General features: G+C 50.6%; 1 protein-coding gene across 1 annotated transcript; it reads right to left on the minus strand.

Moving 5' to 3' along the window:
* Positions 1-242: 242 nt before the first annotated feature.
* On the minus strand, positions 243-24,373 carry PPP1R10 (protein phosphatase 1 regulatory subunit 10). Its single transcript, XM_053967946.1, is given in 21 exon segments — positions 243-428; positions 4,062-4,452; positions 4,454-4,512; positions 5,456-5,542; positions 6,655-6,769; positions 8,020-8,217; positions 8,326-8,401; positions 10,143-10,389; positions 11,191-11,346; positions 12,166-12,310; positions 12,977-13,077; positions 13,546-13,655; positions 14,046-14,145; positions 14,776-14,946; positions 15,043-15,120; positions 15,988-16,039; positions 16,430-16,565; positions 18,116-18,202; positions 18,302-18,420; positions 23,251-23,861; positions 24,301-24,373. Coding segments are annotated over 19 exon segments (2,526 nt in total). The 5' UTR covers positions 18,409-18,420; positions 23,251-23,861; positions 24,301-24,373; the 3' UTR covers positions 243-318.
* Between the last annotated feature and the right edge of the window lie 55 nt (positions 24,374-24,428).

A 24,428-nucleotide genomic window follows, 5' to 3' on the forward strand; every position in this document is an offset into this window, starting at 1 on the left:
CCCTAAATTTCCAATTTTTACCCCAAAATTCCAATTCCTACCCCAAACTTCCAACTTTTACCCCAAATTTCCAACTTTTACCCCGGATTTCCAACTCCTCCCCCCCCCAAACCCCATCACCACCACCACCACCACACCCCAATAATTTCCTTTTTTTTCCCCCCTTTTTTTTTTTTTTTCTTTTTCTCCCCCATTTTCACCCCCCCCGAGGCCTCACGGAAGCCATAACCGGGGGTGGGGGATGGGATTTTTTTTTTTTTTTTGGGGGGTGGATTTTTTTTGTTTTTTTGGTTTTTTTTGGGGTGTTTTTGGGGGGTTTCAGGGCAGGGGGGGCCCGTTGACGCCGGGGTGGTAGAAGGCACAGTTGTTCTCGTACCTGCAGCTGCCCTTGAGCATGAAGTGGCGGCACACGGCGCGGCTCGACATGTCTGGGGGAGACAAAAGGGGGGGGGCGCGTCAGGCGCCGGCCCCCGGCCCCAAAACGGCCCCAAAAAAGGCCCCAAAAAACGGCCCCAAAAACGGCCCGGAGCCGCCCCGGCACCGGCGGCTCCGGGGGGATGAGGAGGTGGGTGGGTGGGGAGGAAAGGGTTAAAAAGGTTTGGGAAGGTTTGAGGATTTTTGGGGTAAAGAGTGACCCCGTCCGGCCTCAAAACGGCCCCAAAATGGCTCAAAACGGCCCCAAAATGGCTCAAAATGGCCCCAAAATCGTCCAAAACAGCCCCAAAATGGCTCCAGAATGGCCTCAAAATGGCGGCCGGTGAGGACGGTGGGGACGCGATTTTGGGAGAATTTTGGGAGGATTTTGGGAGAATTTTGGGAGGATTTTGGGGTTTAAAAGGGAAAGGGGTGAACCCCAGACCCCAAAAAAGCCCCAAAACGGCCCCAAAATCGGCACCGGCAGCTCCGGGGGATGAGGAGGTGGGTGGGGAGGAAAGGGTTAAAAATGTTTGGGGAAGGGTTGGGGTAAAGAGCGACCCCAAAACGGCTTCGGAACAACCCCAAAAACATCCAAAACAGCCCCAAAATTGTCCAAAACGGCCCCAAAATTGCCCAAAGCGGCCCCAAAATTGCCCAAAGCGGCCCCAAAATGGCTCCGGAACGGGCTCGGGACGGCCTCAAAATGGCGGCCGGGTGAGGACGGTGGAGTCACGATTTTGGGGGGTTTTGGGAGAATTTTGGGAGGATTGAGGAGAATTTTGGGATTTAAAAGAGAAGGGGGTGAACCCCAGACCCCAAAAGGGCCCAAAATGTTCCCAAAAGGCCCCAAAAAAGGCCCAAAATGGCCCCGAAATGGCTGCAGGACGGCCTCAAAATGGGCCCAAAATGGCGGCGGGTCTGTGAGGGAGAGGATCATGGAAACACAAATTTTGGGGGGTTTAAAGAGGATTTGGGGGTTTAAAGGGGAGGGGAATAAAGCCCTGACCCCAAACGGCCCCAAAATTGCCCGAAATGGCCCCAAAATTCACCAGAAATGGCCCCAGAGCAGGCCCGGGCAGGCCTCAAAATGGCGGCTCCGCGAGGAGGATGGGGGACAGGATTTTGGGGGGTTTTCAGAGGATTTTGGGGAGTTTTAAGGAGATTTTTGGGATTTAAGGAGGATTTTGGAGGGTAAAGGTGAAGGGGATGAACCCCCGACCCCAAAAAGGCTCCAAAATTGCCAAAAAATGGCCCAAAACTGGAGCCAGGGCAGGCCCAGCACGGCAGCTGTGGGAGGAGGAGGAGAAAGGGGTTAAAAAAGGGCATCAAAAGGGAATTTTGGGGTTTTTTAAAGAAAATTTTTGGGTTTTTAAAGAGGATTTTGGGGGGTTTGAGGAGGATTTTGAGGGCTTGAAGAGAAGGGGGTGAACCCCTGACCCCAAAATTACCAAAAAATGGCCCCAAAATGGACCCGGAGCAGCCTCAAAGCAGCAGCTCTGAGGATGGAGACAGAATTTTGGGGGGCTTAAGGAGGATTTTGGGGTTTTTAAAGAGCATTTTGGGGTTTTCAAAGAGGATTTTGGGTTTTCAATAAAGATTTTGGGGTTTGAAAGACGACTTTGGGTTCTCAAGGCGGATTTTGGGGCTTTCAGGAGGATTTGACGTTTTTTTAAGAGGATTTTGAGTTTTTTTAAGGAGGATTTTTGGGGGGTTAGAGGGGAGGGGGGTGAACCCCCAGCCCCAAAACGCTCCTGGATCGAACCCGGAGCGGCCGCGGGAGGACAAAAGGATGGGATGGGGAAAAACGGGGTTAAAAACGGGGATTTTGGGGCTGGGGGCAGCAGGGTCCCTGTCCCCAAAACTGGGAGGGTCTGGGCGGATTTTGGGGGCGGGGGGGATGCGAGCCCGGAACTACAACTCCCAGCATCCTTTGCGCCACAACAATTGCACAAACTACATCTCCCAGCATCCCCTGCTGCTCGGCGCAGGGACGCCATCAACTCCCAGCATGCCTTGCTGCTAAGTTAAAGCCTGGCTTAGGCCCCGCCAGGCCTCAGGGCCCGCCGCAGGGCTGGGCTTAGGCCCAGTTTGAAAATGAACTACAACTCCCAGCATGCCTTGCTGTTAAATCAAAGCCAGGCTTAGGCCCCACCAGGCCTCGCTAGCCGCCTTAGGGCCCTTAGGGAGCCAAACTACAGCTCCCAGCATCCTTTGCTGGTCCAATCGAGAATGAACTACAACTCCCAGCAGGCCTTGCTGTCCAGTTAACCCCAGGTTTAGGCCCCCTTAGGCTTCAGGGCCTTTCCTAGGGCTGCCTTTCGGCGCCCTGGGAGCTGAACTACAACTCCCGGCATGCCTTGCTGCCCACGATTGTGGAACTACAGCTCCCAGCACCCCTTGTTGTTGCGTTAGCGCCGGGTTTAGGCCCCGCCAGGTGTCAGAGGCCTCCTCAGGCCTGGTTTTCGGCCCCAGTGTTAGGCCCTGCAGCACACCTGGGGCTGAACTACAACTCCCAGCATGCTTTGATGCCCCCAGAGGCTGAACTACAGTTCCCAGAATCCCCTGCAGCAGAGCTAAACCCACACCAGGCCTCAGCGGCCTCCAGTGAGGAGCGGCTCCTAACTCCCATCATCCCCTGCTCCCCCTCCCAGGGCCCAAACTACAACTCCCAGCATCCCCCGTGGCCGCAAGTCCAACACTACAACTCCCAGCGGCCTTTGCAGCCGTTTTGCCACACCCCTTTTCCCCTTCCCAGCATGCCTCGCGGCCGCTTTTCAGGCACCGAACTACAACTCCCAGCATGCCCTGCTCACCACCGGCCGCCAAACTACGACTCCCGGCATGCCCCGCGGCCCTCCCGCCACGGCCGCCATGAGGGGCCGGGCCCCGTCGGTTTTGGGGCAGGGGTCCCTCCCCATCCTGGGGGGTCTCTCGGCCATTTTGGGGCGGGGGTCCCTCCCGATCTTGGGGGGGCTTTCAGCCATTTTGGGGAGGGGTCCCTCGCTGCCCTCCAGCCGATTTCGGGGGGGGGGTCTCTTGGCCATGTCCACCACTCCTCAAGGGGCCATTTTTGTGGGGGGGGGGTCGATCCCCATTTTGGAGGGCGGGGGTCCCTCAGCGCCATCACCCCCGTTTTGGGGAGGGGTCCCTCGCTGCCCTGGAGCCATTTTGGGGGGGGGGGGAATCCTCCCCATTTCTGAGGGGAACTCCTCACTGCCGGTTTTTTGGGGGGGGGTCCCTCACCGCCATCACCCCCAGTTTAGGGGGGGGGGTCCCTCTCTGCCCTCAGCCCCGTTTTGGGGGGGTCCCTCAGCCCCATTTTGGGGGGGTCCCTCTCTGCCCCTGCCCCATTTTGGGGGGGGGGGGGGGGTCCCCTTAGCCCCATTTTGGGGGGGTCTCAGCCCCTCCCCCGCCTCAGAGCCCCATGGGGGGTCTGCGCCAGTCGTGGCCCCTCCCCCACGGCCCGGGGGGCTCCATGGGTGGGGGGTGGTGAGGGGGTGGGGGAGGGGGCTCCCCGCCCCCGCCCCCCCTCCAGCGGGGGGGCAGGAAAGGCGGGGGCGGGGGGGGCGGGGAGGGGGCACCCACGGGCCCCTCCCAAGCGGGGCCGGGCCCCCCCCAGAGCCAGGCCCCCCCCCCCAATTTACCTCCGCCGTGGCCTCCGCCGTGGCCCCGGGGGGGGGGGTGGTCTCTGCCGTGCTCGCCGTGGGGAGGGGGGGGCCCCCCCCGAGACCCCCCCCCGCCGCCGCCGCCGCCATTGGGGGGGGGTCCCCCGCTCCGGCCCCCTCCCCCGCCCCGGCAGCGGTAAGGGGGGGGCGGGGGGGGCTCGGCGCCGCCGCGACCCCCGCGGGGAGGGGGGCGGTGGAACGGGGGAGGGGGCGGCCCCCCCCCGCCCCCTCCTCCTCCTCCTCGCATTCCCCCTCCCCCATTGGGGGGGCCCCCGCGGAGGCCGCCCCCTCCCCCACCCCCGTCAGGCCCCTCCCCCCAGAAGTCGCCGCGCTGAGGGGGGGGGGGGCCCAGCAGGCGGGGACCCCCCGGGAGCCCCGGGGGGAGGCCGGGACCCCCCCCCCCCGCCGCCGCCGCCGCCGCCGTGAGGGCCTGAGGGGGGAAAGAGAGGAGAGAGGCGTTAGAGCGGGGCGGGGAGTCTTTTGGGGCATTTAAAAAAAATTTTTTGGGGATTTATTTTTGGATTTTTGGGGTATTTTAAAAATTTTTGGGGGATTTTTGGGGTATTTTCAAGATTTTTTTTGGATTTTTTGGGGGAATTTAGGGGATTTTTTTAAATTTTTTTGGGATTTTTGGGGGGATTCTAGGGGATTTTTTTAAATATTTTGGATTTTTTGGGGGGTTTTTGGGGGATTTAAAAATTTTTTGGGGATTTTTTTGGGATGTTTTTGGGATTTTAAGGGATTTCTTAGAATATTTTGGGCTTTTTGGGGGTTTTGGGGGGATTTTTAAAAATATTTTGGGTTTTTTTACGGTTTTTTTGGGGATTTTTAAAAAAGTTTGGGGTTTTTTGGGGGGTTTTTCAGGGAGTTTTAAATTTTTTTGGGGATTTCTGGGGGTTTTTAGGGGATTTTTAAAATTTTTTGTAATTTTTGGGGGGATTCTAGGGGATTTTTTAAAACATTTTGAATTTTTTGGGGTTTTTGGAGGATTTTTAAAATTTTTTGGGGATTTTTTGGGGATATTTTTGGGATTTTAAGGGATTTTTTAGAATGTTTTGGGCTTTTTGGGGATTTTTGGGGGATTTTTAAAAATATTTTGGGTTTTTTTGGGGTTTTTGAAAAAAATTTCTGGTTTTTTTGGGGGTTTTTCAGGGATTTTTAAATTTTTTTGGGGATTTTTTGGGGGGAATTTTTAAAAAATTTTGGGATTTTTGGGGGATTTTTGGGGATTTTTAAATTTTTTTTTTTTATTTTGGGGGGATTTTTTGGGGATTTTTTAGAGGTTTTTTTCTGGGATTTTTTTGGGGTTTTTTTCTGGGATTTTTTGGGGATTTTTTTTTTGGGTTTTGTTAATTTGGGGAGGGGGCACTTACCCGGCATGGGCCCCCCCGGGGGGAAGTGCTGCATCTTGGGCGGGGGGAAGCCGTTCATGGGGCCGGGGCCCAGCAGCCCGTGGGGAACTGCAGAAATTGGGGAGAAAAACAAAAAAAAAAAGGGGTCAGGGAGACCCCAAAACACCCCCCAAGGGAGGTGGGGACCCCCCCAGTCACCCCAATTTAAGGGGGTCACCCCACTTTAGAGACCCCCAAATTTACCCCAATTTAAGGGAGTGATCCCAGTTTAGAGATTCCCAAATTTACCCCAATTTAAGGGGGCCACCCAACTTTAGAGACCCCCCCAAATTTACCCCAATTTAAGGGGGTCTTTCCCCTTTAAGGGACCCCCAGGTGACCCCCAATTTAAGGGACACCTGCCCCAGGTGACCCCAATTTTAGGGGGTGTCCCCAGTTGCCCAGAGCACCCCAAAATCCGTGTCAGGGACACTGGATGTTGTCCCCAAATGTGTCCCCAAGCCATGGGCACCCCAAAATCCCCGTGGGAACCCCTGGACAATGTCCCAAATGTGTCCTCGAGGTGTCCCCAAGGTGTCCCCAGGCCAGGAGCACCCCAAAACCCCTGTGGGGACCCCAGGACAGAGTCCCCAGGGTGTCCCCAAGGTGTCCCCAGGGTGTCCCCAAGCCACGGACACCCCCAATATCTCCCTAGAAACTGCAGACAATGTCCCCAAATGTGTCCCAAATGTGTCCCCCAGCCCAGAGCACCCCAAAATCCCTGTGGGGACCCCAGGACAGAGTTCCCAGAGTGTCCCCAAATGTGTCCCCAAGCCCAGAGCTCTCTGCTATCCCTGTCAGGACCCCTGAGCAGTGTCCCCAGGGTGTCCCCAAGCCAGGAGCACCCCAAAACCCCCATGGGAACCCCTGGACAATGTCCCCAAATGTGTCCTCGAGGTGTCCCCAGGATGTCCCCAGAGTGTCCCCAAATGTGTCCCCCAGCCCAGAGCACCCCAAAACCCCTGTGGGGACCCCAGGACAGAGTCCCCAAGGTGTCCCCAAGGTGTCCCCAAGCCACAGACACCCCCAATATCTCCCTAGAAACTGCAGACAATGTCCCCAAATGTGTCCCAAATGTGTCCCCCAGCCCAGAGCACCCCAAAACCCCCATGGGGACCCCAGGACAGAGTCCCCAGGGTGTCCCCAGGGTGCCCCCAAGGTGTCCCCAGGGCGTCCCTCACCTCCCCCGGGCCCCCCCGGCGGCTGGTTGCCCAGGTTGCCCAGCAGGTGTTTGATCTTGTCCGAGTAGTCCGGCTGCTTCAGCAGCTCCTCGGCCTTGTGGCTGCTGGGGCCGCCCTGCGGGGAGAGAAACGGGGAGAAAATGAGAAAAAATGGTAAAAACGGGGGAGAAATGGGAGAAAAAAGGGTAAAAACAGGGGGGAAATGGGAGAAAAAATGAAAAAGGGTAAAAATGGAGGAAATGGGAGAAAAAACTGAGGAAAAAGGGTAAAAACGGGGGAAATGGGAGAAAAAATGTGGAAAAAGGGTAAAAATAGGGGGGAAATGGGAGAAAAAAGGGTAAAAAACGGGGGAAATGGGAGAAAAAATGAGGAAAAAGGGTAAAAATAGGGGGGAAATGGGAGAAAAAAGGGTAAAAACGGGGGAAATGGGAGAAAAAATGAGGAAAAAGGATAAAAATGGAGGAAATGGGAGAAAAAAAGGGTAAAAACAGGGGAAAATGGGAGAAAAAAAGGTAAAAGCAGGGGGGAAATGGAAGAAAAATGAGGAAAAAGGGTAAAAACGGGGGAAATGGGAGAAAAAATGAGGAAAAAGGGTAAAAACGGAGGAAATGGGAGAAAAAAAGGGTAAAAACGGGGGGAAATGGGAGAAAAAGTGAGGAAAAAGGGTAAAAATAGGGGGGAAATGGGGAAAAGAATGGGAGAAAATGAGAACAAAATGAGAAAAAAGGGCAAAAAAGGAGAAAAACGGGGAAAATCTGGGGAAATAGAGGAAAATGGGAAAAAAGCAAGAAAAAAAAGCTAAAACGGGGGGGAATGAGGGAAAAATGAGAAAAAAGGGCAAAACCCAGACAAAAATGGGAAAATGGGGAAAATAAAACAAGAAACAGGGGCAAAAAACAAGAAAAAATAGGAGAAAAAATATTGAAAAAAGGGAGAAAAGGCAATAACTAGGGAAAAAAAAGCACAAAGGGGGTAAAGGGGAAAAAAAAAGGGAAAAAAGATGGGGAAGAGGGAAAAAAGGGGAATTAGGGAAAGAACACAGGGGAAAATGGGGGTTCCACCCTTTTTGTCCCCCCCAGTGTGTGACCCCACAGATTTTTGGGGGGTCGCAGATCGGGATGTCCCAATTTTGGGGGTGATCCCCAATTTATGACCCTTCCCACCCTCCCAAGGATTTGAAGCATCCCAAATTTGGGGTTCAAAGGATGGGGGTGATCCCCAAATTTATAACCTCGAATTCGTGACCTCCACAATTTTAACCCCCCCCTCCCTCCCCGATTTTTGGGATTCCCACAATGGAGGTGATCCCCCCCACCCTTCTCCCCACCATCCCAAATTTCGGGGTGGCCCGTTTTTGGGGATTACCATGATGGAGCTGAGGATCTCCTGCATGTTGATGGGGGCGTTTTGGGGGGGTCCTGGGGGGCCCTTGCCCGCCCCGACGCTGCCCATGAGGTTGGCAAGGACTGGGGGCAGCTTGGCCCCCGCCCCCGGCTCCGGGGAGGCCGCGGAATTCCCGGGATCCAGCCCCTCGGGATAGGCCCCGTCCTCGCCCGAGCAGTCCTGGGGGGGCACAAACGGGGGGGTCAGGAAAAGCATTTTGGGGATTTTTTTTTTTTTTTTTTTTTTTTTTTTGGTTTGTTTTTTTTTGGTTTTTTTTCCAGAGCTTACCTCGTCCAAGGGGATGAGTTTGGGTGGGAGCGGCTCGTAGGATTCCGGGTCGGGCTCGTGGGGGCTGTCGGGAATGCTGAGGGGGTGAAAAAAGCTCAGTGGGTTTTTCTGGGATCCCAAAGGATTTTTTTGTCATTTTTTTCCCACTTCCCTCCTGTTTTTGCCATTTTTTTCCCCATTTCCCCCCAATTTTGCTGGGGTTTTGTCCTTTTTTCTTGTTTTTTTCCCACTTCCCTCCATTTTTTCCCCATTTTTGCCCTTTTTTTCTCATTTTTCCCCTGTTTTTACACCTGGGTTTTGCCCTTTTTTCTCATTTTTTCCTCATTGAGGGCCCAAAGGCTTCCTAGCCCACATTTCCAGGTTTAGGTTTTCCAGTTTTGCGTGTGCCAGAAATATTAAATTCTCCACAAGCTTGGACATCCTTCAAAATGGTCCCAAAATGTCCCCAAAGTGTTCCCCAAAATGGCAGAAAATTATCCCAAAACGGTCTCCAAAGAGAGGCTCAAAGTGACATAACAGGCACTAAAATGTCCCTGAAGTAATTCCCAAACTGGCACCAAAAGTGTTCCTAAAAAAAAAGACTCAGAGCCGCCCCAAAAAGAGGCTCTAATCACCCCCAAAATGGTGCCCAAAGTGTCCCCAAATTTGCCCCAAAAAGTGCTCCTAAAACTGCACCCAAAATGTCCCCAAAAAGGGATATAAAGTGTTCCTAAAATGACCTCCAAAAAGGCCTGCCATGTGCTCCCAAAATGTCCCAAAGAATCTCAAAATGTTCCCAAAAATGCCAATAACCTGTCCCCAAAAGTGGCTCCAAAATGTCTCCCAAAGCATCCTCAGAACGGCCCCAGAAGTCCTCAGAAAAGGGCACCCAAAACCCTCACAAAATGGAGCCCAAAGTCCTCACAAAATTGTGTCCCAAGCCCTCACAAAATGACCCCCAAAACCCTCACAAAATGGCGCCCAAAGCCCTCACAAAATGACCCCCAAAGCCCTCACAAAATGGCACCCAAAGCCCTCACAAAATGGAGCCCAAAGTCCTCACAAAATTGTGTCCCAAGCCCTCACAAAATGACCCCCAAAGCCCTCACAAAATGGCACCCAAAGCCCTCACAAAATGGTGCCCAAAGCCCTGACAAAATGGCGCCCAAAGCCCTCACAAAATGACCTCCAAAGCCCTCACAAAATGGCGCCCAAAACCCTCACAAAATGGCGCCCAAAACCCTCACAAAATGGCGCCCAAAGCCTCACAAAATGGCACCCAAAGCCCTCACAAAATGGTGCCCCAAGCCCTGACAAAATGGCGCCCAAAGCCCTCACAAAATGACCTCCAAAGCCCTCACAAAATGGCGCCCAAAACCCTCACAAAATGACCCCCAAAGCCCTCACAAAATGGCGCCCAAAGCCCTCACAAAATGACCTCCAAAGCCCTCACAAAATGGCGCCCAAAACCCTCACAAAATGACCCCCAAAGCCCTCACAAAATGGCGCCCAAAGCCCTCACAAAATGGCGCCCAAAGCCCTCACAAAATGGCGCCCAAAGCCCTCACAAAATGGCGCCCAAAACCCTCACAAAATGGCGCCCAAAACCCTCACAAAATGGCGCCCAAAACCCTCACAAAATGGCGCCCAAAGCCCTCACAAAATGGCGCCCAAAGCCCTCACAAAATGGCGCCAAATCACCTTCACCACCCCGACATGTAGGGCTCAGAACACCGCAAATCCCCCGTTCCCCATCACCAAAAGGAGATCCGGGATGCACCACGCCCCAGAGAATCCCAAATCCCCCACAAATGCCCCCAAAACTCCCCCTCCCTCACCTCTCCTTGGAGAGGAAGATCTCCTGCAGGATGCCCTTGACGCGCTCGGCCTGCGTGAAGCGCTCGCGGCTGCCGCTGCCGGGGATGACGAGCGGCGCCGGCAGCTCCAGGGCCTTGGGGTAGACCCAGGGCACCTTCTCCTCCATGGAGTCGTGGCTGAGGCGCCGCGCCGTCTCGAAGGCGTGCCGGTCCTTCAGCATCTCCCGCTTGGCCGCCTCGCCAAAGTCCTTGATCTTGTTCACGTTCACTGTGGGGCGGGGGGAAGTTTGGGATCAGTTTGGGAAGAAATCGTGGGATTGTCTCGGTCTGGGTTGGCCGGGTTGGAAATGTTTAAAAATGGCAGCCAAAGGGGTTTCAAAATGGCAGCCAAAGGGGTTTCAAAATGGCACTTAAAGTGGTCACAAAAAGGGACCTGAAGTGCTCAGAAAATTAGGCCCAAAGTGTCCACAAAATGGGGCCCAAAGTGCCCACAAAATGGGTTTTAAAGTACCCACAAAAAGGGACTTAAAGTGCCTACACAGTGGTGACCAAAGTGTTCACAAAATGGCACCAAACTGTCCCACAAAAACAGACAAAAATTGCTCCCAAAAAGGGACCCACAGTTTCCTGAAATGGCACCCAAAGTATCCATAAAATGGTCCCTAAAATGTTCCCAAAAGGGAACCCAAACTGTCCCTAAAATGCCCCCAAAATGGCACCAAATGTTCCTGCAAAATGTCCCCGTAAACGATCCCAAAATGGCACTGAATGTTCCTGCAAAATGTCCTTGTAAATGATCTGAAAATGGTGTCCACAGGGTCCCACAAAACGGGGCCTAAATTGTCCCTGAATTGTCACCCAATGTTCCCACGAAATGTCCCTGTAAACGATCCCAAAATGGCGGAAACGATCCCAAAATGGCGTCCACAATGTCCCACAAAAAGGGGCCCAAAGCCTCCCACAAAACGGCCCCGAAACGATCCCAAAACGGCCCCAAAATGGCTCCCTGGAAGGAGGCCGGGGGTTCTCCAGGGCGTTTTGGGGTGAATCCCGGCCGTTTGGGGCTCACCTCGCTCGGTCTCGTCGAGCTCGAAGTAGAAATACTCGCGCAGCCGCCCCTCCTCGGGCCACGACACCGATTTCTTCTTGCGGGGCCTGCGCGGGGCCGGGCCACCCTCGGAGGGGACATCGGTGGCCTTGGGGTCACCCCCCGCCTCTGACGAGCCTGAGGGGACGGCAAAGGGGGAGCCCAAAAATGAGGGGTTTGAGCCCAAAATGGCACCCAGGGAGGGCTGAAACGGGGCCCAAAATGGGGCAAAGTGACACCAAAATGGGCCCTGGGGTCGTTGGTGGGGAGGGACTCAAAATGGCACCTGATGGTCCCGAAAGAGGGACCGAGAGTGCTCCTAAAATGGACCCAAACACCCCCAAACTGACCCTAAACAGCCCCAATCCCATCCAAACTGTCCCCAAACCACCCTAAACTCTCCCAAACTACCCCAAAACCCCCAAACTGACCCTAAACAGCACCAATCCCACCCAAACTGTCCCCAAAGACACACAAACCATCCCCAAACTGTTCCCAAACCACCCTAAACTCTCCCAAATCCCCCCAAACTGACCCTAACAGCCCCAATCCCACCCAAACTATCCCAAACCACCCTAAACTCTCCCCAATCCCACCCAAACTGTCCCCAAACGCACACAAACCATCCCCAAACTGTTCCCAAACCACCCTAAACTCTCCCAAATCCCCCCAAACTGACCCTAACAGCCCCAATCCCACCCAAACTGTTCCCAAACCCACCCTAAACTCCCCCAAATCCCCCCAAACTGACCCTAAACAGCCCCATTGCACCCAAATTGTGCCAAACCCACGCAAACCATCCCCAGACTGTCCCCAAACCCACTCCAACTGTCCCCAAACCACTCTAAACTCCCCCAAATCCCCCCCAACTGACCCTAAACAGCCCCAATCCCACCCAAACCCCACACAACCCTTCCCAAACCCCCCCAAAACGCCCCCAGTCGCCCCGGTCCGTACCGGTGTCCATGGGCTCGGGCACCTCGATGGCCGGCACCGGCGTCCCCGGCCGGTCTGTGTCCATGGGCTCCGCGGCCGCCGGCTCTGGGGACGAGGGTTTGGCCGTGCTGGGCTCCGGCGCCGGCTTCCCCTCGAAGGGGCTGGGCTGGGGGGACACGAGGTGGGTCAGAACGGGGTGGTTTTACCCCAAAATGTCTCCCAAAGTGTTCGCCAAATGGTTCATGAGGCGTTCACAAAATGGCGTCTGTGGCGCTCTCAAAATGGCAGCCAAATTGGCCAACAGAAAGGGACTTAAAGCGTGCTCAAAATGGCAGCCAAAGAGGCCACAAAATGGCTGCCAAAGTGGTCACCAGGAAGAGGTTTAGTGTCCCCAGAAAGGGCCTCAAAGTGTCCACAAAAAGGCTCATGAGGTGTCCACAAAATGGCGCCTGTAGTGCTCTCAAAATGGCGGCCAAATTGTCCCACAGAAAGGGACTCAAAGTGTGCTCAAAATGGCAGCCAAAGAGGTCACAAAATGGTCAAGTTGTTCCCAAAATGGCCCCCAAATTGGCATCCTAAAAAAGCCACACAATGTCCCCAAAAAAAGGTTTTAAAAATGCAACAAAATGGCCCCAAAACCGGTCTCAAAATGGTCCACAAATGACCCCAAAAGCGTTCCTAAAAAAATTATTCAAAATATTCACAAATTAGCCCCTAAAGGTGTGCGTGAAATAACCCCCAAAGTGTGCCCAAAAAGGGACTCGAGGTATCCCTAAAATGGCTTTTAAAGTTTTCCCAAAATGTTCCAAAATGTCCCCAAAATGTCCCTCACCTTGGCTGCTGTTGGGGACAGAACTTTCTTCTTCTTTTTGATTTTGATACCGGGGACAGGTGCTGAGTTCAGGGCATCCAGGAACCCGAGGCCTTCCATGGCTGGGGGGAGCACAGAGAGGTCACCAAAAAACCCCAAAATCACCCCAAAATGGGTCCCAAACCTGCCTCAAAATGGTACCCAAATTACCCTTAGAATGGCCCTCAAGTCTGCCCTAAAAAGGATCATAAAAAACCCCAAATTCACCCTAAAAGGAATCCCAAACCTGGCCAAAATGGTGCCCAAATTACCCAAAAAATGGTGCCCATATCTGCCCTAAAAAGGATCCCAAATGGCACCAAAATGACTCCAAAATGAAACCAGAAATGGCACCAAAACGAACCCCAAAATGGCACCAAAATTAACCTCAAAATAGCACCAAAATTACCCCAAAATTACCCCCAAAATGGCACCAAAATCAACCCCAAAATGGCACCAAAATGACCTCAAAATGGCACCCAGGTGTCCCGAAACGCCCTTCAGGTGTCCCAAAATCCCCCAAATTCCCCCCAAATCCCCCCCAAACTCACGCTGTGGGGGGATGATCTTCACTTTGATCTCCTTGGCCGCGTTTGGGGCCGTGTTTAGGGGTTTGTATTTCTTCTCTGCCAGCGGAGCCTCCCCGGGGGCTGTCGGGGCGCTGGGGGGAGGAAAAAGGGTCAGAACCCCCCAAAACCACCCCAAAACTCCTGGGATTTCCCTCAGAATGGCCCCAAACCCATCCCCAATGGCCCTGAAAATGTCCCCAAAATAGATCCCTGAGATTGTCCCAAAAACACCCCAAAACCACCCCTAAAACTGCACCCCAAAACGGCCCAGAGACCCCCAAAATAGCCCTGAAACCAACCCCCAAAAAAACCCCAAAACCACCCAAAAAAAAAATCCTGAAGCATCTCAAAAACTGCCTCAAACCAGCCCCAAAAATCTCCAAAAATTCCCCCAAATCGGCCCCAAAAGCAGCTGAGACCCCAAAATGGCTCTGAAACCCCAAAAATGGCCTGAAATACCCTAAAATCTCCCCAAATCCCACCTCTGCCTCTTGACCGGGACGGGTTTCAGGCTGTATTTGTCGGACGAGGCCGAGTTCAGTTTCTTCACCGGCGCCAGCGACGGCGTCTCCAGCTCCAGCCCTGAGGGGGGAAAAAAGGGTCAGAAATCCCCAAAACAGCCCCAGAAATCCCCCAAATAGCTCAAAAACCAGCCCTAAAATGGCCCCGAATTGTTAAAACCCCAATAGTGGAGCTTGAGCTCCGAATTCCCCAAAATCAACCCCAAATCAGTCTCAAATCGGCCCAAATTTCCCTCAGCGAGCTCCAAACCCACCACAAATTCCCCGGTTTTAGCACAAATTGACAAAACAGCCCCAAATTGCCAAAACCAGCCCTGATTTCCCTTAAAATCAGCCCCTAAATTCCCAAAAACCCTCCCCAAACTCCCCTAAAACAACCCAAACCACCCCAAATTCCCCAAAAGGGCCTCAAATTCCCAAAACCAGCCCCAAATTTCCCTTAAAACCAGCCCTAAATTCCCTTAAAACCACCCCAAACTCCCCTAAAACAACCCAAACCTACCCCAAATTCCCCAAAAGAGCCTCAAATTCCCAAAACCAGCCCCAAATTTCCCTTAAAACCAGCCCTAAATTCCCCTAAAACAGCCCAAAACCACCCCAAATTCCCCAAACTTCCCTTAAAACCACTCCTAAACTCCCAAAAAACCACCCAAACCCGCCCCAAATTCCCCAAACTCGCCCCAAATCCCACCTGTGGAGCGGAACTTGGCGTGGCTGGGGGCCGTGGTCCGCAGGGATTTGGGTTTTTCCCGTTTTTTTTCGGGAATTTCCTCACTTTTGGCCTCGTTTTTGGTCTCCTGGGGCTTCTCCGGGACTGGGGTTTTGCTTTTGTTTTCCTCTTTCCTCTTCTTTTTGTCCCGTTCTGGGGTGGGGAAAGGGGGGCGAGGGGATTTTAGGGGAATTTTGGAAGGGATTTCGGGGAGTTTTTGGGGGAATTTTGGGGGATTTTGGGGCTCACCTGTGGGTTGGGAGCTGCTCTGGGAGCGGATCACCCCCATCCAGTCGCTGACCAGGATGGAGGCCAGGCGGCGGAGCTCTGAGGGGTTAATTAAGAATTAATCATTAATTAATCAGCGATTAATCAAGTAGGGAGTGGGCAGGGGGACCTACAGGAGGTTTAGGGGGGATTTGGGGGGGTCCAAGGGCAGTTTTGGGGGATTTCAGGGGGGTTTTGGGTGTTTCAGAGGGATCCGTGCTGATTTTTGGGGGATCTGTGGGGGTTTCGGGGGATCCCAGGGGGGTTTTGGGGGGCTGAAGGGGATTTGAGAAGGTTTGAGGAGTCTCAGGGGGGTTTTGGGGTGACTCATGGATTTTTTGGGGGGTCTCAGGGATTTTTTGGGGGATCTGAGGGAGGTTTTGGTCTCAGGGTTTCTTTTGGGGGGGCTCTGGAGTGGATTTTGGGTGTCTCAGGGTTTTTTTGGGGAGTCTGAGAGGAATTTTGGGGGTCTGAGGAGGATCTTTGGGGTTTTCAGGAGTTTTTTGGGATGTCCCAGGAGGATTTTGGGGGTCTGAGGGGGATTTTTAGGGTTCCCAAGGGGATTCTGGGGATATGAGGGGGATTTTTGGGGTGTCCCAGGGGGATTTAGGGGTTCCTAGGGGGATTCTTAGGGTGTCCCAGGGGGATTTTGGGGATCTGAGGGGGATTTTGGGGTGTCCCAGGGGGATTTTGGGGATCTGAGGGGGATTTTGGGGTGTCCCAGGGGGATTTTGGGGATCTGAGGAAGATTTTTGGGGTGTCCCAGGGGGATTTTTGGGGATCTGGGGAAGATCTTTGGGGTTTTCAGGAGTTCTTTGGGATGTCCCAGGGGGATTTCGGTGTTCCCAGGGTTTTTTTGGGGGTCTGAGGGGGATTTTTGGGGTGTCCCAGGGGGATTTTGGGGCATTTTTGGGGGTCCTTGCTCACCCTCATCGTCGCTGGACTTGCTGAGCTGCTTCACCAGCTTGGCCGTGTTGTTCTGCGAAGGAAACGGGGGCTCAGGGGGGGACAAAGGGACACCAAAGGTGACAAAAGCCACTCTGCAAGTCCCAAGTGCCACCCGAGTGTCCCCAAAGCCCCCAGAAGGGCCTTAAATGACACAAAAATCACTTTGGAGTGGGACAAAACCCCCTCAAGCAGTGACAAAAGCCACTCTGGGGCTCCCAAAAGCCACCTGTGATGTCCCCAAGTGCCACCCGAGTGTCCCCAAAGCCCCCAGAAGGGCCTTAAATATCAAAAAAAAATCACTTTAAATGAGACGAAAGCCGCTCTGGGCGCGACAAAAGCCACCCAGCAGTGACAAAGGTCACCTGAGGGTCCCAAAAAACCAGCTGTGATGTCCCCAAGTGCCACCTGAGTGTCCCCAGACCTGCTTGAGGTGGTCGACGGTGAGCGGGAGGTGCTGCAGGGTGAGCAGCAGCTGCTGCAGGAAGGGAACGTTGTTGGCGGCCTTGGAGCCCGTCAGCCACGTGTTGAGCAGCTTGTAGCCCCCGATCCGGATGAACCTGAGGGGGAAAAGTGGGAATTGTGTCCAGATCCAGATAGGAAAACCTTAATTCTGCCAAAATCCACCTGAAATCCAAAGAAAACCCCGTCGAAATCGGCCTAAATTCCCCCAAAATCCAAAAACTTCCTGTCAAAATCCACTTTTCCATGGGGTTACTAAGTCAGGATGAACCTGAGGGGAAAAAGTGGGAATTGTGTCCAGATCCAGACAGCAAAACCTTAATTCTGTCAAAATTCACCCAAATACGAAAAAAACCCCATCAAAATCTGCCTAAATCCACCCAAAATCCAAAAACTTCCTGTCAAAATCCACCTAAAATTCACTTTTCCATGGGGTTACTAAGTCAGGATGAACCTGAGGGGAAAAAGTGGGAATTGTGTCCAGATCCTGACAGGAAAACCTTAATTCTGCCAAAATCCACCTGAAATCCAAAAAAAAACCCGTCGAAATCGGCCTAAATTCACCCAAAATCCAAAAACTTCCTGTCAAAATCCACTTTTCCATGGGGTTACTAAATCAGGATGAACCTGAGGGGAAAAAGTGGGAATTGTGTCCAGATCCAGACAGCAAAACCTTAATTCTGTCAAAATTCACCCAAATATGAAAAAAAACCCATCAAAATCCGCCTAAATCCACCCAAAATCCAAAAACTTCCTGTCAAAATCCACCTAAAATTCACTTTTCCATGGGGTTACTAAGCCAGGATGAACCTGAGGGGAAAAAGTGGGAATTGTGTCCAGATCCAGACAGGAAAACCTTAATTCTGCCAAAATCCACCTGAAATCCAAAAAAACCCCATTGAAATCTGCCCCAAAAAAATATAATTCCACCTAAAATTCACCTAAATCCATCTAAAATCCACTTTTCCATGGGGTTACTAAGCCAGGATGAACCTGAGGGGAAAAAGTGGGAATTGTGTCCAGATCCAGACAGCAAAACCTTAATTCTGTCAAAATCCATCTGAAATCCACCAAAAACCCAAACTAATTCCTGTTAAAATCTGCCTAAACCCAACTAAAATCCATTTTTCTATGTAATTATTAGGCCAGGATAACTGTAAGAGAAAAAAAGTGGGAATTCTGGAAAGATCTGGCTGGGAAAACCTCAAAGCCATCCAAAATCCCCAAAAATTCACTCAAAATGCACCTAAAATTCACTTTTCCATATGCTTACTTGGCCTGAGGATGAAATGTGAGGGTAAAAAGTGGGAATTCTGCCCAGATCTGGCTGGGGAAACCGGGAAATCGCCCAAATGCACCCAAAATCCCCTCAAAAATCTCATTTTTCCACATGCTTACTGGGCCTGAAGATGAAATGTGAGGGGAAAAAGTGGGAATTCTGTCAGGATTTGGCCGGGAAAACCTCAAAACCACCCAGATTTGCCCCAAATTCCCTCAAAAATCCCATTTTTCCACGTGCTTACTAGGCCTGAAGATAAAATCTGAGGGGAAAAAGTGGGAATTCTGTCAGGATCTGGACGGGAAAACATCAAAACCACCCAAATTTGCCCCAAAATCCCTAAAAAAAGCCATTTTTCCACGTGCTTACTTGGCCAGGATGTCCTGGGCCCGGGTCTGCAGGAGGATGTTCAGGTAAATGCAGCGACTCACCATCTTCTGGGAGTCCTTCATGAGGCTAATTAACAGCAATTAACAACAATTAGTGGTCGTAAATCCAAAGAAAAGGGGTGCAAAGCTCCAAAAAACCCAAAACCGGAGGTTTTTGGGGTCTGACCTGAATATTTTGGAGATGCCATCCATGGTTTTGACCTCCCCATCCCGGCCCAGGAAACAATCGAGGCCCTTGAGGAGCTCCTTGGGGTCGATGGGGCCGGAGCCCATGGCAGGAACAGCCTGGAAAAAATGGGGAAAATGGGAAAAAATGAGAAAAAAGAGGAAAAAAGGGGAAAGAATGGGGAAAAACTGGAAAAAAATGGGAAAAAACCAGGAAAGAATGGGGGAAGAATGGGGAAAGAATGGGAAAAAAAGGGAAAAAAAAATGGGGAAAAAAATGGGAAAAAACAGGAAAAAAAACAGGAAAAAAAACAGGAAAAAAACAGGAAAAAAACAGGAAAAAAACAGGAAAAAAACAGGAAAAAAACAGGAAAAAAACAGGAAAAAAACAGGAAAAAAACAGGAAAAAAACAGGAAAAAAACAGGAAAAAAGGGAAAAATTGGAAAGAATAGGAAAAAGACAGGAAAAAGGGAAAGAATGGGAAAAAAACAGGAAAAAAATGAGAAAGAATGGGGAAAAAACAGGGAAAAAAGGGGAAACAATGGGAAAGAATGGGAAAAAAACAGGAAAAAGGGAAAAGAATGGGAAAAAAAAAAAAAAGGAAAAATGGGAAAGAATGGGAAAAAACAGGAAAAAAGGCAGGGGGAAAGGGAAAGAAATGGGGAAAAACAGGGTCAGGAGTGGGGGGAGAGGTGGGAAAATTATGGTATGCAAAATTTCTGGGGGTGAAATGAGAGGTGAGAGAAAAATTGGCAATACAATAGGGAAATTGGCTCTAAAAAGGAGGAAATCTGCCTCAAAAAGGTGGGGAATAACCCCCAGCTGTGGGGAAATTGATCCTGAAAATCAAGAATTTACACTGAAAGATGAAAAGCAAGCCTAAAAAAAGGGAAATGAACCCAAAAAGTGGAAAACAAGCCCAGAAAATTCATGAAATCAACCTCAAAAAGAAGGGAGCCAAATGTAAAGGGCAGGAAATGGATCTGAAAATGAGGGAAATGAACTCCAAATGCTGGAGAAACACATCAAAACACTGGAAACAACCCTGAAAATGTGGGAATCAACCCCAAAAAGCTGGAAATCGACACCAGAACGAGGAAAGCAAACTCATGAGCTGGAAATTAACCCCAAAAAAATGGAAAAGCACCTGGAAAACAACACTAAAAAATGGGAAAACAACACTAAAAAATGGGAAAACAACACTAAAAAATGGGAAAACAACATTAAAAATGGGAAAACAACACTAAAAAGTGGGAAACCACCACTAAAAATTGGGAAACCACCACTAAAAATTGGGAAATCAACCTCAAAGAGCCAGGAATTGCCCCCAGGTTGGAAAAGAGCTTTAAAAAGCAGGAAATTGGCCCCCAAAAGCAGGAAAAGCACCCCAAAATGCTGGGAATCGACCCTAAAATGATGGAAAAGCACAATAAAAGTGAGAAGTTAAATCCAAAAGTGGGAACTCAATTGCAAAACTCAGAAACCAACCTCAAAAAGCTGGAAAAATGACCCCAAAAAGCTGGAAAATGACCCCAAAATCTGGAAAACGACCCCAAAAAGGGTCCCAAGGACCCCCCTAAGAGACACTGGGGGAGTCACAGCCCCCCCATGTCATTCCAATGAGCTCAGTTATTGATTAATAAAGAAATTAATTAAAATATTAACACTGGGGATGAGGATTCACAAACCCTGAGTTCCCCCCCCACACACACAATTTTTTAATTTAAAAGTGAATTAAACCCATTAACAACAAAATAACAAAAAAAAAAACAGACAAAAATCTGTCATTGCCACCAATTTTCCCTGATAATTTCATTAATTTTTTGTTAATTAACGAGCAGGACGAGTGTCCGGGGGGGGGGGTTTCAATCACAACCCTCCCCCAAGGTTAATTAACCAGGGGTTAATTAACAAGCTGCCATTTAAGGAGGGGCCACATTTGGGGGTGTCACACCCCCCCCCCCATCTCAGGCCATAATTAAACCCTCTGACTAATGAACCAACTGTTAATTAACACCTTGTTAATGAAGGCCAAGCCCCCCCTTAATGACCCCACGCTCATTGACCCCAATCCGGGCCCCCCTCCCCCCCTTCCTGGGGGGGGTTTCAGGCTCTGCCATCGTTAATCACCACTAATTAAAGCTTAATTATGACCCAGTTTCCTTAACGAGGGCAGGGGGAGGAGCTGGGGAGGTTTTTTGGGGTTAAAACCTCTCAAAAATCTCCATTTTTGGGGTGGGGGCAGCACCCAGGGCTGGGGGTCATTAAGTGTTCCCCCCCCCCCCCCAACCAGTGTTAATTAATTAAAGGATTCAGCCCCCAATTATGAGATTAATTAGGGGAGGGGGGGTCAGCAATGCCAGCCCTCTGCAAAGACACAAGAAAAAGTTAAAGCAGCACAAACCCCCCAAAAATGAAGGGGGAACCCCAAAATTGGGAGATTTAACCCCAAATTCTCACTGTAACCTTTGACCCCCCCCCCCAAAAATGAACGGGGGGGACCCAAAGCCCCCCTGGAGGGGGGTCCCAGCAGAGGGGGAGGGGCAAAACCCCCTCCCCCAAAAGATTTTTGGGGTCCCCCCCCTCGTTTTTGGGGTCTCACGCAGGTAAAGCCTGACCTGCCCCCCCTTAAAGGAGCCGGGGGTCCTCAAAATGCCAAAAAAAGGGAAAAATACCCATTTTTGAAGGGGGGGGGGGGACAATTCCCAGCTCGATAAATTGAGGGGTGGGCCAAGGCCTGACCCCCCCCACCCCAAAATTCGGATTTTACAGCATTTTTGAGTCATTTTACCCCCAAAAAAGGGATTTTTTTTGGGGGGGGGGAAATTTAGGGAGAGGCTGCCCGTGCCCCCTCCCCCAATAGGAAATGCTACCACTGGGGGGAAAAGGGAGGGATTTGGGGGGAATTAATGCCAAATAAATGGGTTTATTTACCAAAAATCTGAATTCTCCAGAGGGATCTCTGCGGTTTTTTACCCAAATCTGTGAAATTTCGGGGACAAAAAAAGGAGGAAAAGCCCAGCTCCCGACTGCCGCATGCACCAGGAGAGGGAAAAGGGGGGAAAAAAGGGGAATTTTGGATGTTTGAAAACCCTGGATCCAAAGGCCGTGAAATGGAATTAAGCCCAAAAAAAAAAAAAAAAGCAAAAAAAAAAAAAAAGGATTTTTTTTGCTTACCCGGGTTGTGGCTGTTCCCTCCCTTTGCTGAAGTAAAGCTTCCTAAGCTGCAAAAACGGGGCAAAACCATTGAAAATTGGCAAAAAAAAAAAAAGGAGTTTTGGGGGTGTTTTCCCTCCCAAAATTCCTTTTTTTTTTTTTTTTTTTTTTTGGTTTTGTTTCTTTTTTTTTTTTTTTTTGGTTGGTTTTGGTGTGTGTGAGGAAAGGGGGGTGAAGCCCAGTGGTAGCATTTCCCTGTCACGATAAATTCAAAGTTATCAAAAGCTCCAGGACACTCCCAAATTCCCCAAAACCCCCCCCCAAAATCCCCCCACAAAATAAAGTGGGAAAAGGCAACAGAGGAAAGAAAATAAAAAAATTAAAATCCTGTGGAAAAAAAGGGCATTTTGTGGGTACTGGGGGTGGAAGGGAGGGGTTAAAAAAAGGGATTTTGGGGAAAAAAAAGAGGATTTGGGGGGGTAAAAAATGGAATTTTAAGGGGGGCCCCACGGTGGGAGGGGCATCAACGGCGAGGCCTCGGCGCCATTTTAGAGCTAGGAAAAAAAAAAATCCAAATTTGGGGGTTTTAAAGGAATTTTGAGGGATTTTTGAGGAATTTTGGGGGGTTTAAAAAGGGGGGGGGACACACACAGACACAAGCGACAAAGAGAAACGTGTTAAAGTCCCTTTTCCCCCGCAAATTGTTAAAATTACACCTCAAAATTGGGATTAAACCCCGCCAAAATGAAGGAATTTAAAGGGGGGGGGTGTTAGGAAATAATCGGAGGGGGGGGGGGTTGGAGCTGTAACAAAAACCCCCCCAAAGCCGCGGAATTAATGAGGGGAAAAAAATCCGAATTTGGGGAAAACAAAGGCCGGGCGCCATTTTGGAGCTGCCCGAGGAAAGGCTCTGAGGGGAAGGGGGGGGGGAAAATCGCTTTAAAGTGAATTTCTGAGGGAAAAAAAAATCCGAATTTGGGGAAAAAAAAAAAAAAAACCTCGGCCTGCCTAGCAACCTTTATTGCTAGATCGCGACCCCCTCCTCCTCCTCCCCCAAACCCCAATTTCAGCCGAACCCCCCAAAAAAATCCCCAATTTTTGAAACCTTCCTTCCTTCCTTCCTCCCCCCCCCACCCCGCGTTTCTCAGCGCAAAAAACAATCCTAAAATGGCACCTAAAAAATAAAAATAGGAAAGAAATCAGCTTTGTGTTTTTTTTTTTTTCCCCCCCTTTGGAAATTTCCAATCCCCCCCCTCCCCTCCCTCACGTTTTTCCTCCCTTTCCCCCCCTCCCCTTTTTTTTTTTTTTCTTTTTTTCCCTATTTTTTTTTTTTTTGCAATCTTTATGTACAGATTGCTCGCCGGGAATGCCCCGAAAATTCCCAAAATTCCGTCTCCCCCACCGCGCGATTTTTTTTCGGTTTTTTTTTTTGGGGGGGGGTTTTGGGGCCGTTTTCCAGCTTTTTTTAGGAGGTTTTTGGGGTTTTTTTTTTTTTTTGTGGGATTTTTTGGTTTTGTTTTTTTTTTTTTTTTAAACCGTGGGAGCTGCTCGTGGACCCCCTCCTCCACCGAAACCGCGTTTTTTCTCCCGAAATCCCCCCCCCCCAAAATTTCCATTTTCACCACCTTTTGGCACAGCCCACGTCCTCCTCGAGCACACCGGGGGGGGGGGGGGGGGGGCTCTTCCTCCCACTATTTTTGCTCTTTGTGACAAATAAATAACTTTTTAAAAGGTTTTTTTCTTGTATTTTTAAAGGGTTGGGAGGGGGATCCTGCTGAAAATTCAACACTTACTATCCAATTTTTTTTCTCAGCCGACAGCGCTTCAAGGTTTGGATTTTGGCATTTGGAGGTGGCGTTAGAGCCAAAAAATTCGTTTGATTTTAATCATGGCTTTTAAAAAAACGCAGCAACTTTTTTTTTGCAGCTTGACGGTTATTTTGTTGGTTTTTTTTAAAGTTTTTTTTTTTTTTTCCTTGGGTTTTGTTTGGTTTTTAAAGCCCTAAAGGAGTGGATCGAGCTAAACTGGTCGAGCTACAAACCAAAAAAAAAAAAATAGTATTTAAAAAAAAAAAGTTGCTTTTTTTTTTTTTTTTTTTTTTTTTGCTCGAAAAAAAAAAGTGGGTTTTGCCTTTGTTTTTTGGGGGAAAGAAGAGGGAAATATGTTTTTTAAATGGCAGTTTCCTTCGGGTTTGGAACGGCTTCCAAGGACGGTCCAAAGGACGGAGAGGCTGCGGCGGCTCTTCACGGCAAAGGGGGACAGAAAACCTGTTTTTTTCCTTCCCCTCTTTGTTGTATATATATTTTTTGTTGTTTTGTTCGCGTTTTGTATTGTATTTTGTATTGTTTTGTATTGGTTTTTCTCTCGTGGTAAAGGCGACGGCGTCTCTCAAGACCAACCAAACCTGGAGCGGGGAAAGGAAAAATAAAAAGGGGGGGGGAAAAGGGAAAGGTGGGGGATGGGCATAACGACAAAAAAAAAAAAAAAAGGAAAAAAATTGAAAAAAAAAAAAAGAAATTAGAAGCGGAGAAGAAAAGACACGAAACGATTAGAAGCTGTTATCCCCAGGGAGAATTTAGACTTTAAAAGGGGGAAAAAAAAGAAAAAAAATAACGAGGAAACGCCCTTGGAGGAGGGGGGGGGGGGGGGGCTCAGCTCTGAGGAGACGTGAGGGCGGCGGCGGCCCCGGAGGGGCTTTGGGACGGGGCAAAGCCGCGTTTTGCCCCCAACAAACGAAGCCTGGCGTTTCAAGAGCCCCCCCAAAGCCAAAAAAAAGGGGAAAACCCCCCCCGCGGCCCCTTCCCCGCCCGCAAAGCCCCGGCCCAGCGCAGCTCTTTACTCACCTCCACCAGCCCTCAGAATGGCGGCCTCAGCGCCGGGCGCGGCTTTTTATACCGGGCCACGCCCCGCGCCTCGCCACGCCCCCCGCCGCGCGCCGGCCACGCCTCCCCGCCCGTTGAGCCGCCCAACG

The sequence above is a fragment of the Vidua chalybeata genome, chromosome 31 (assembly GCF_026979565.1).
Source record: "Vidua chalybeata isolate OUT-0048 chromosome 31, bVidCha1 merged haplotype, whole genome shotgun sequence".
NCBI classification, from domain to species: Eukaryota; Metazoa; Chordata; class Aves; order Passeriformes; family Viduidae; genus Vidua; species Vidua chalybeata.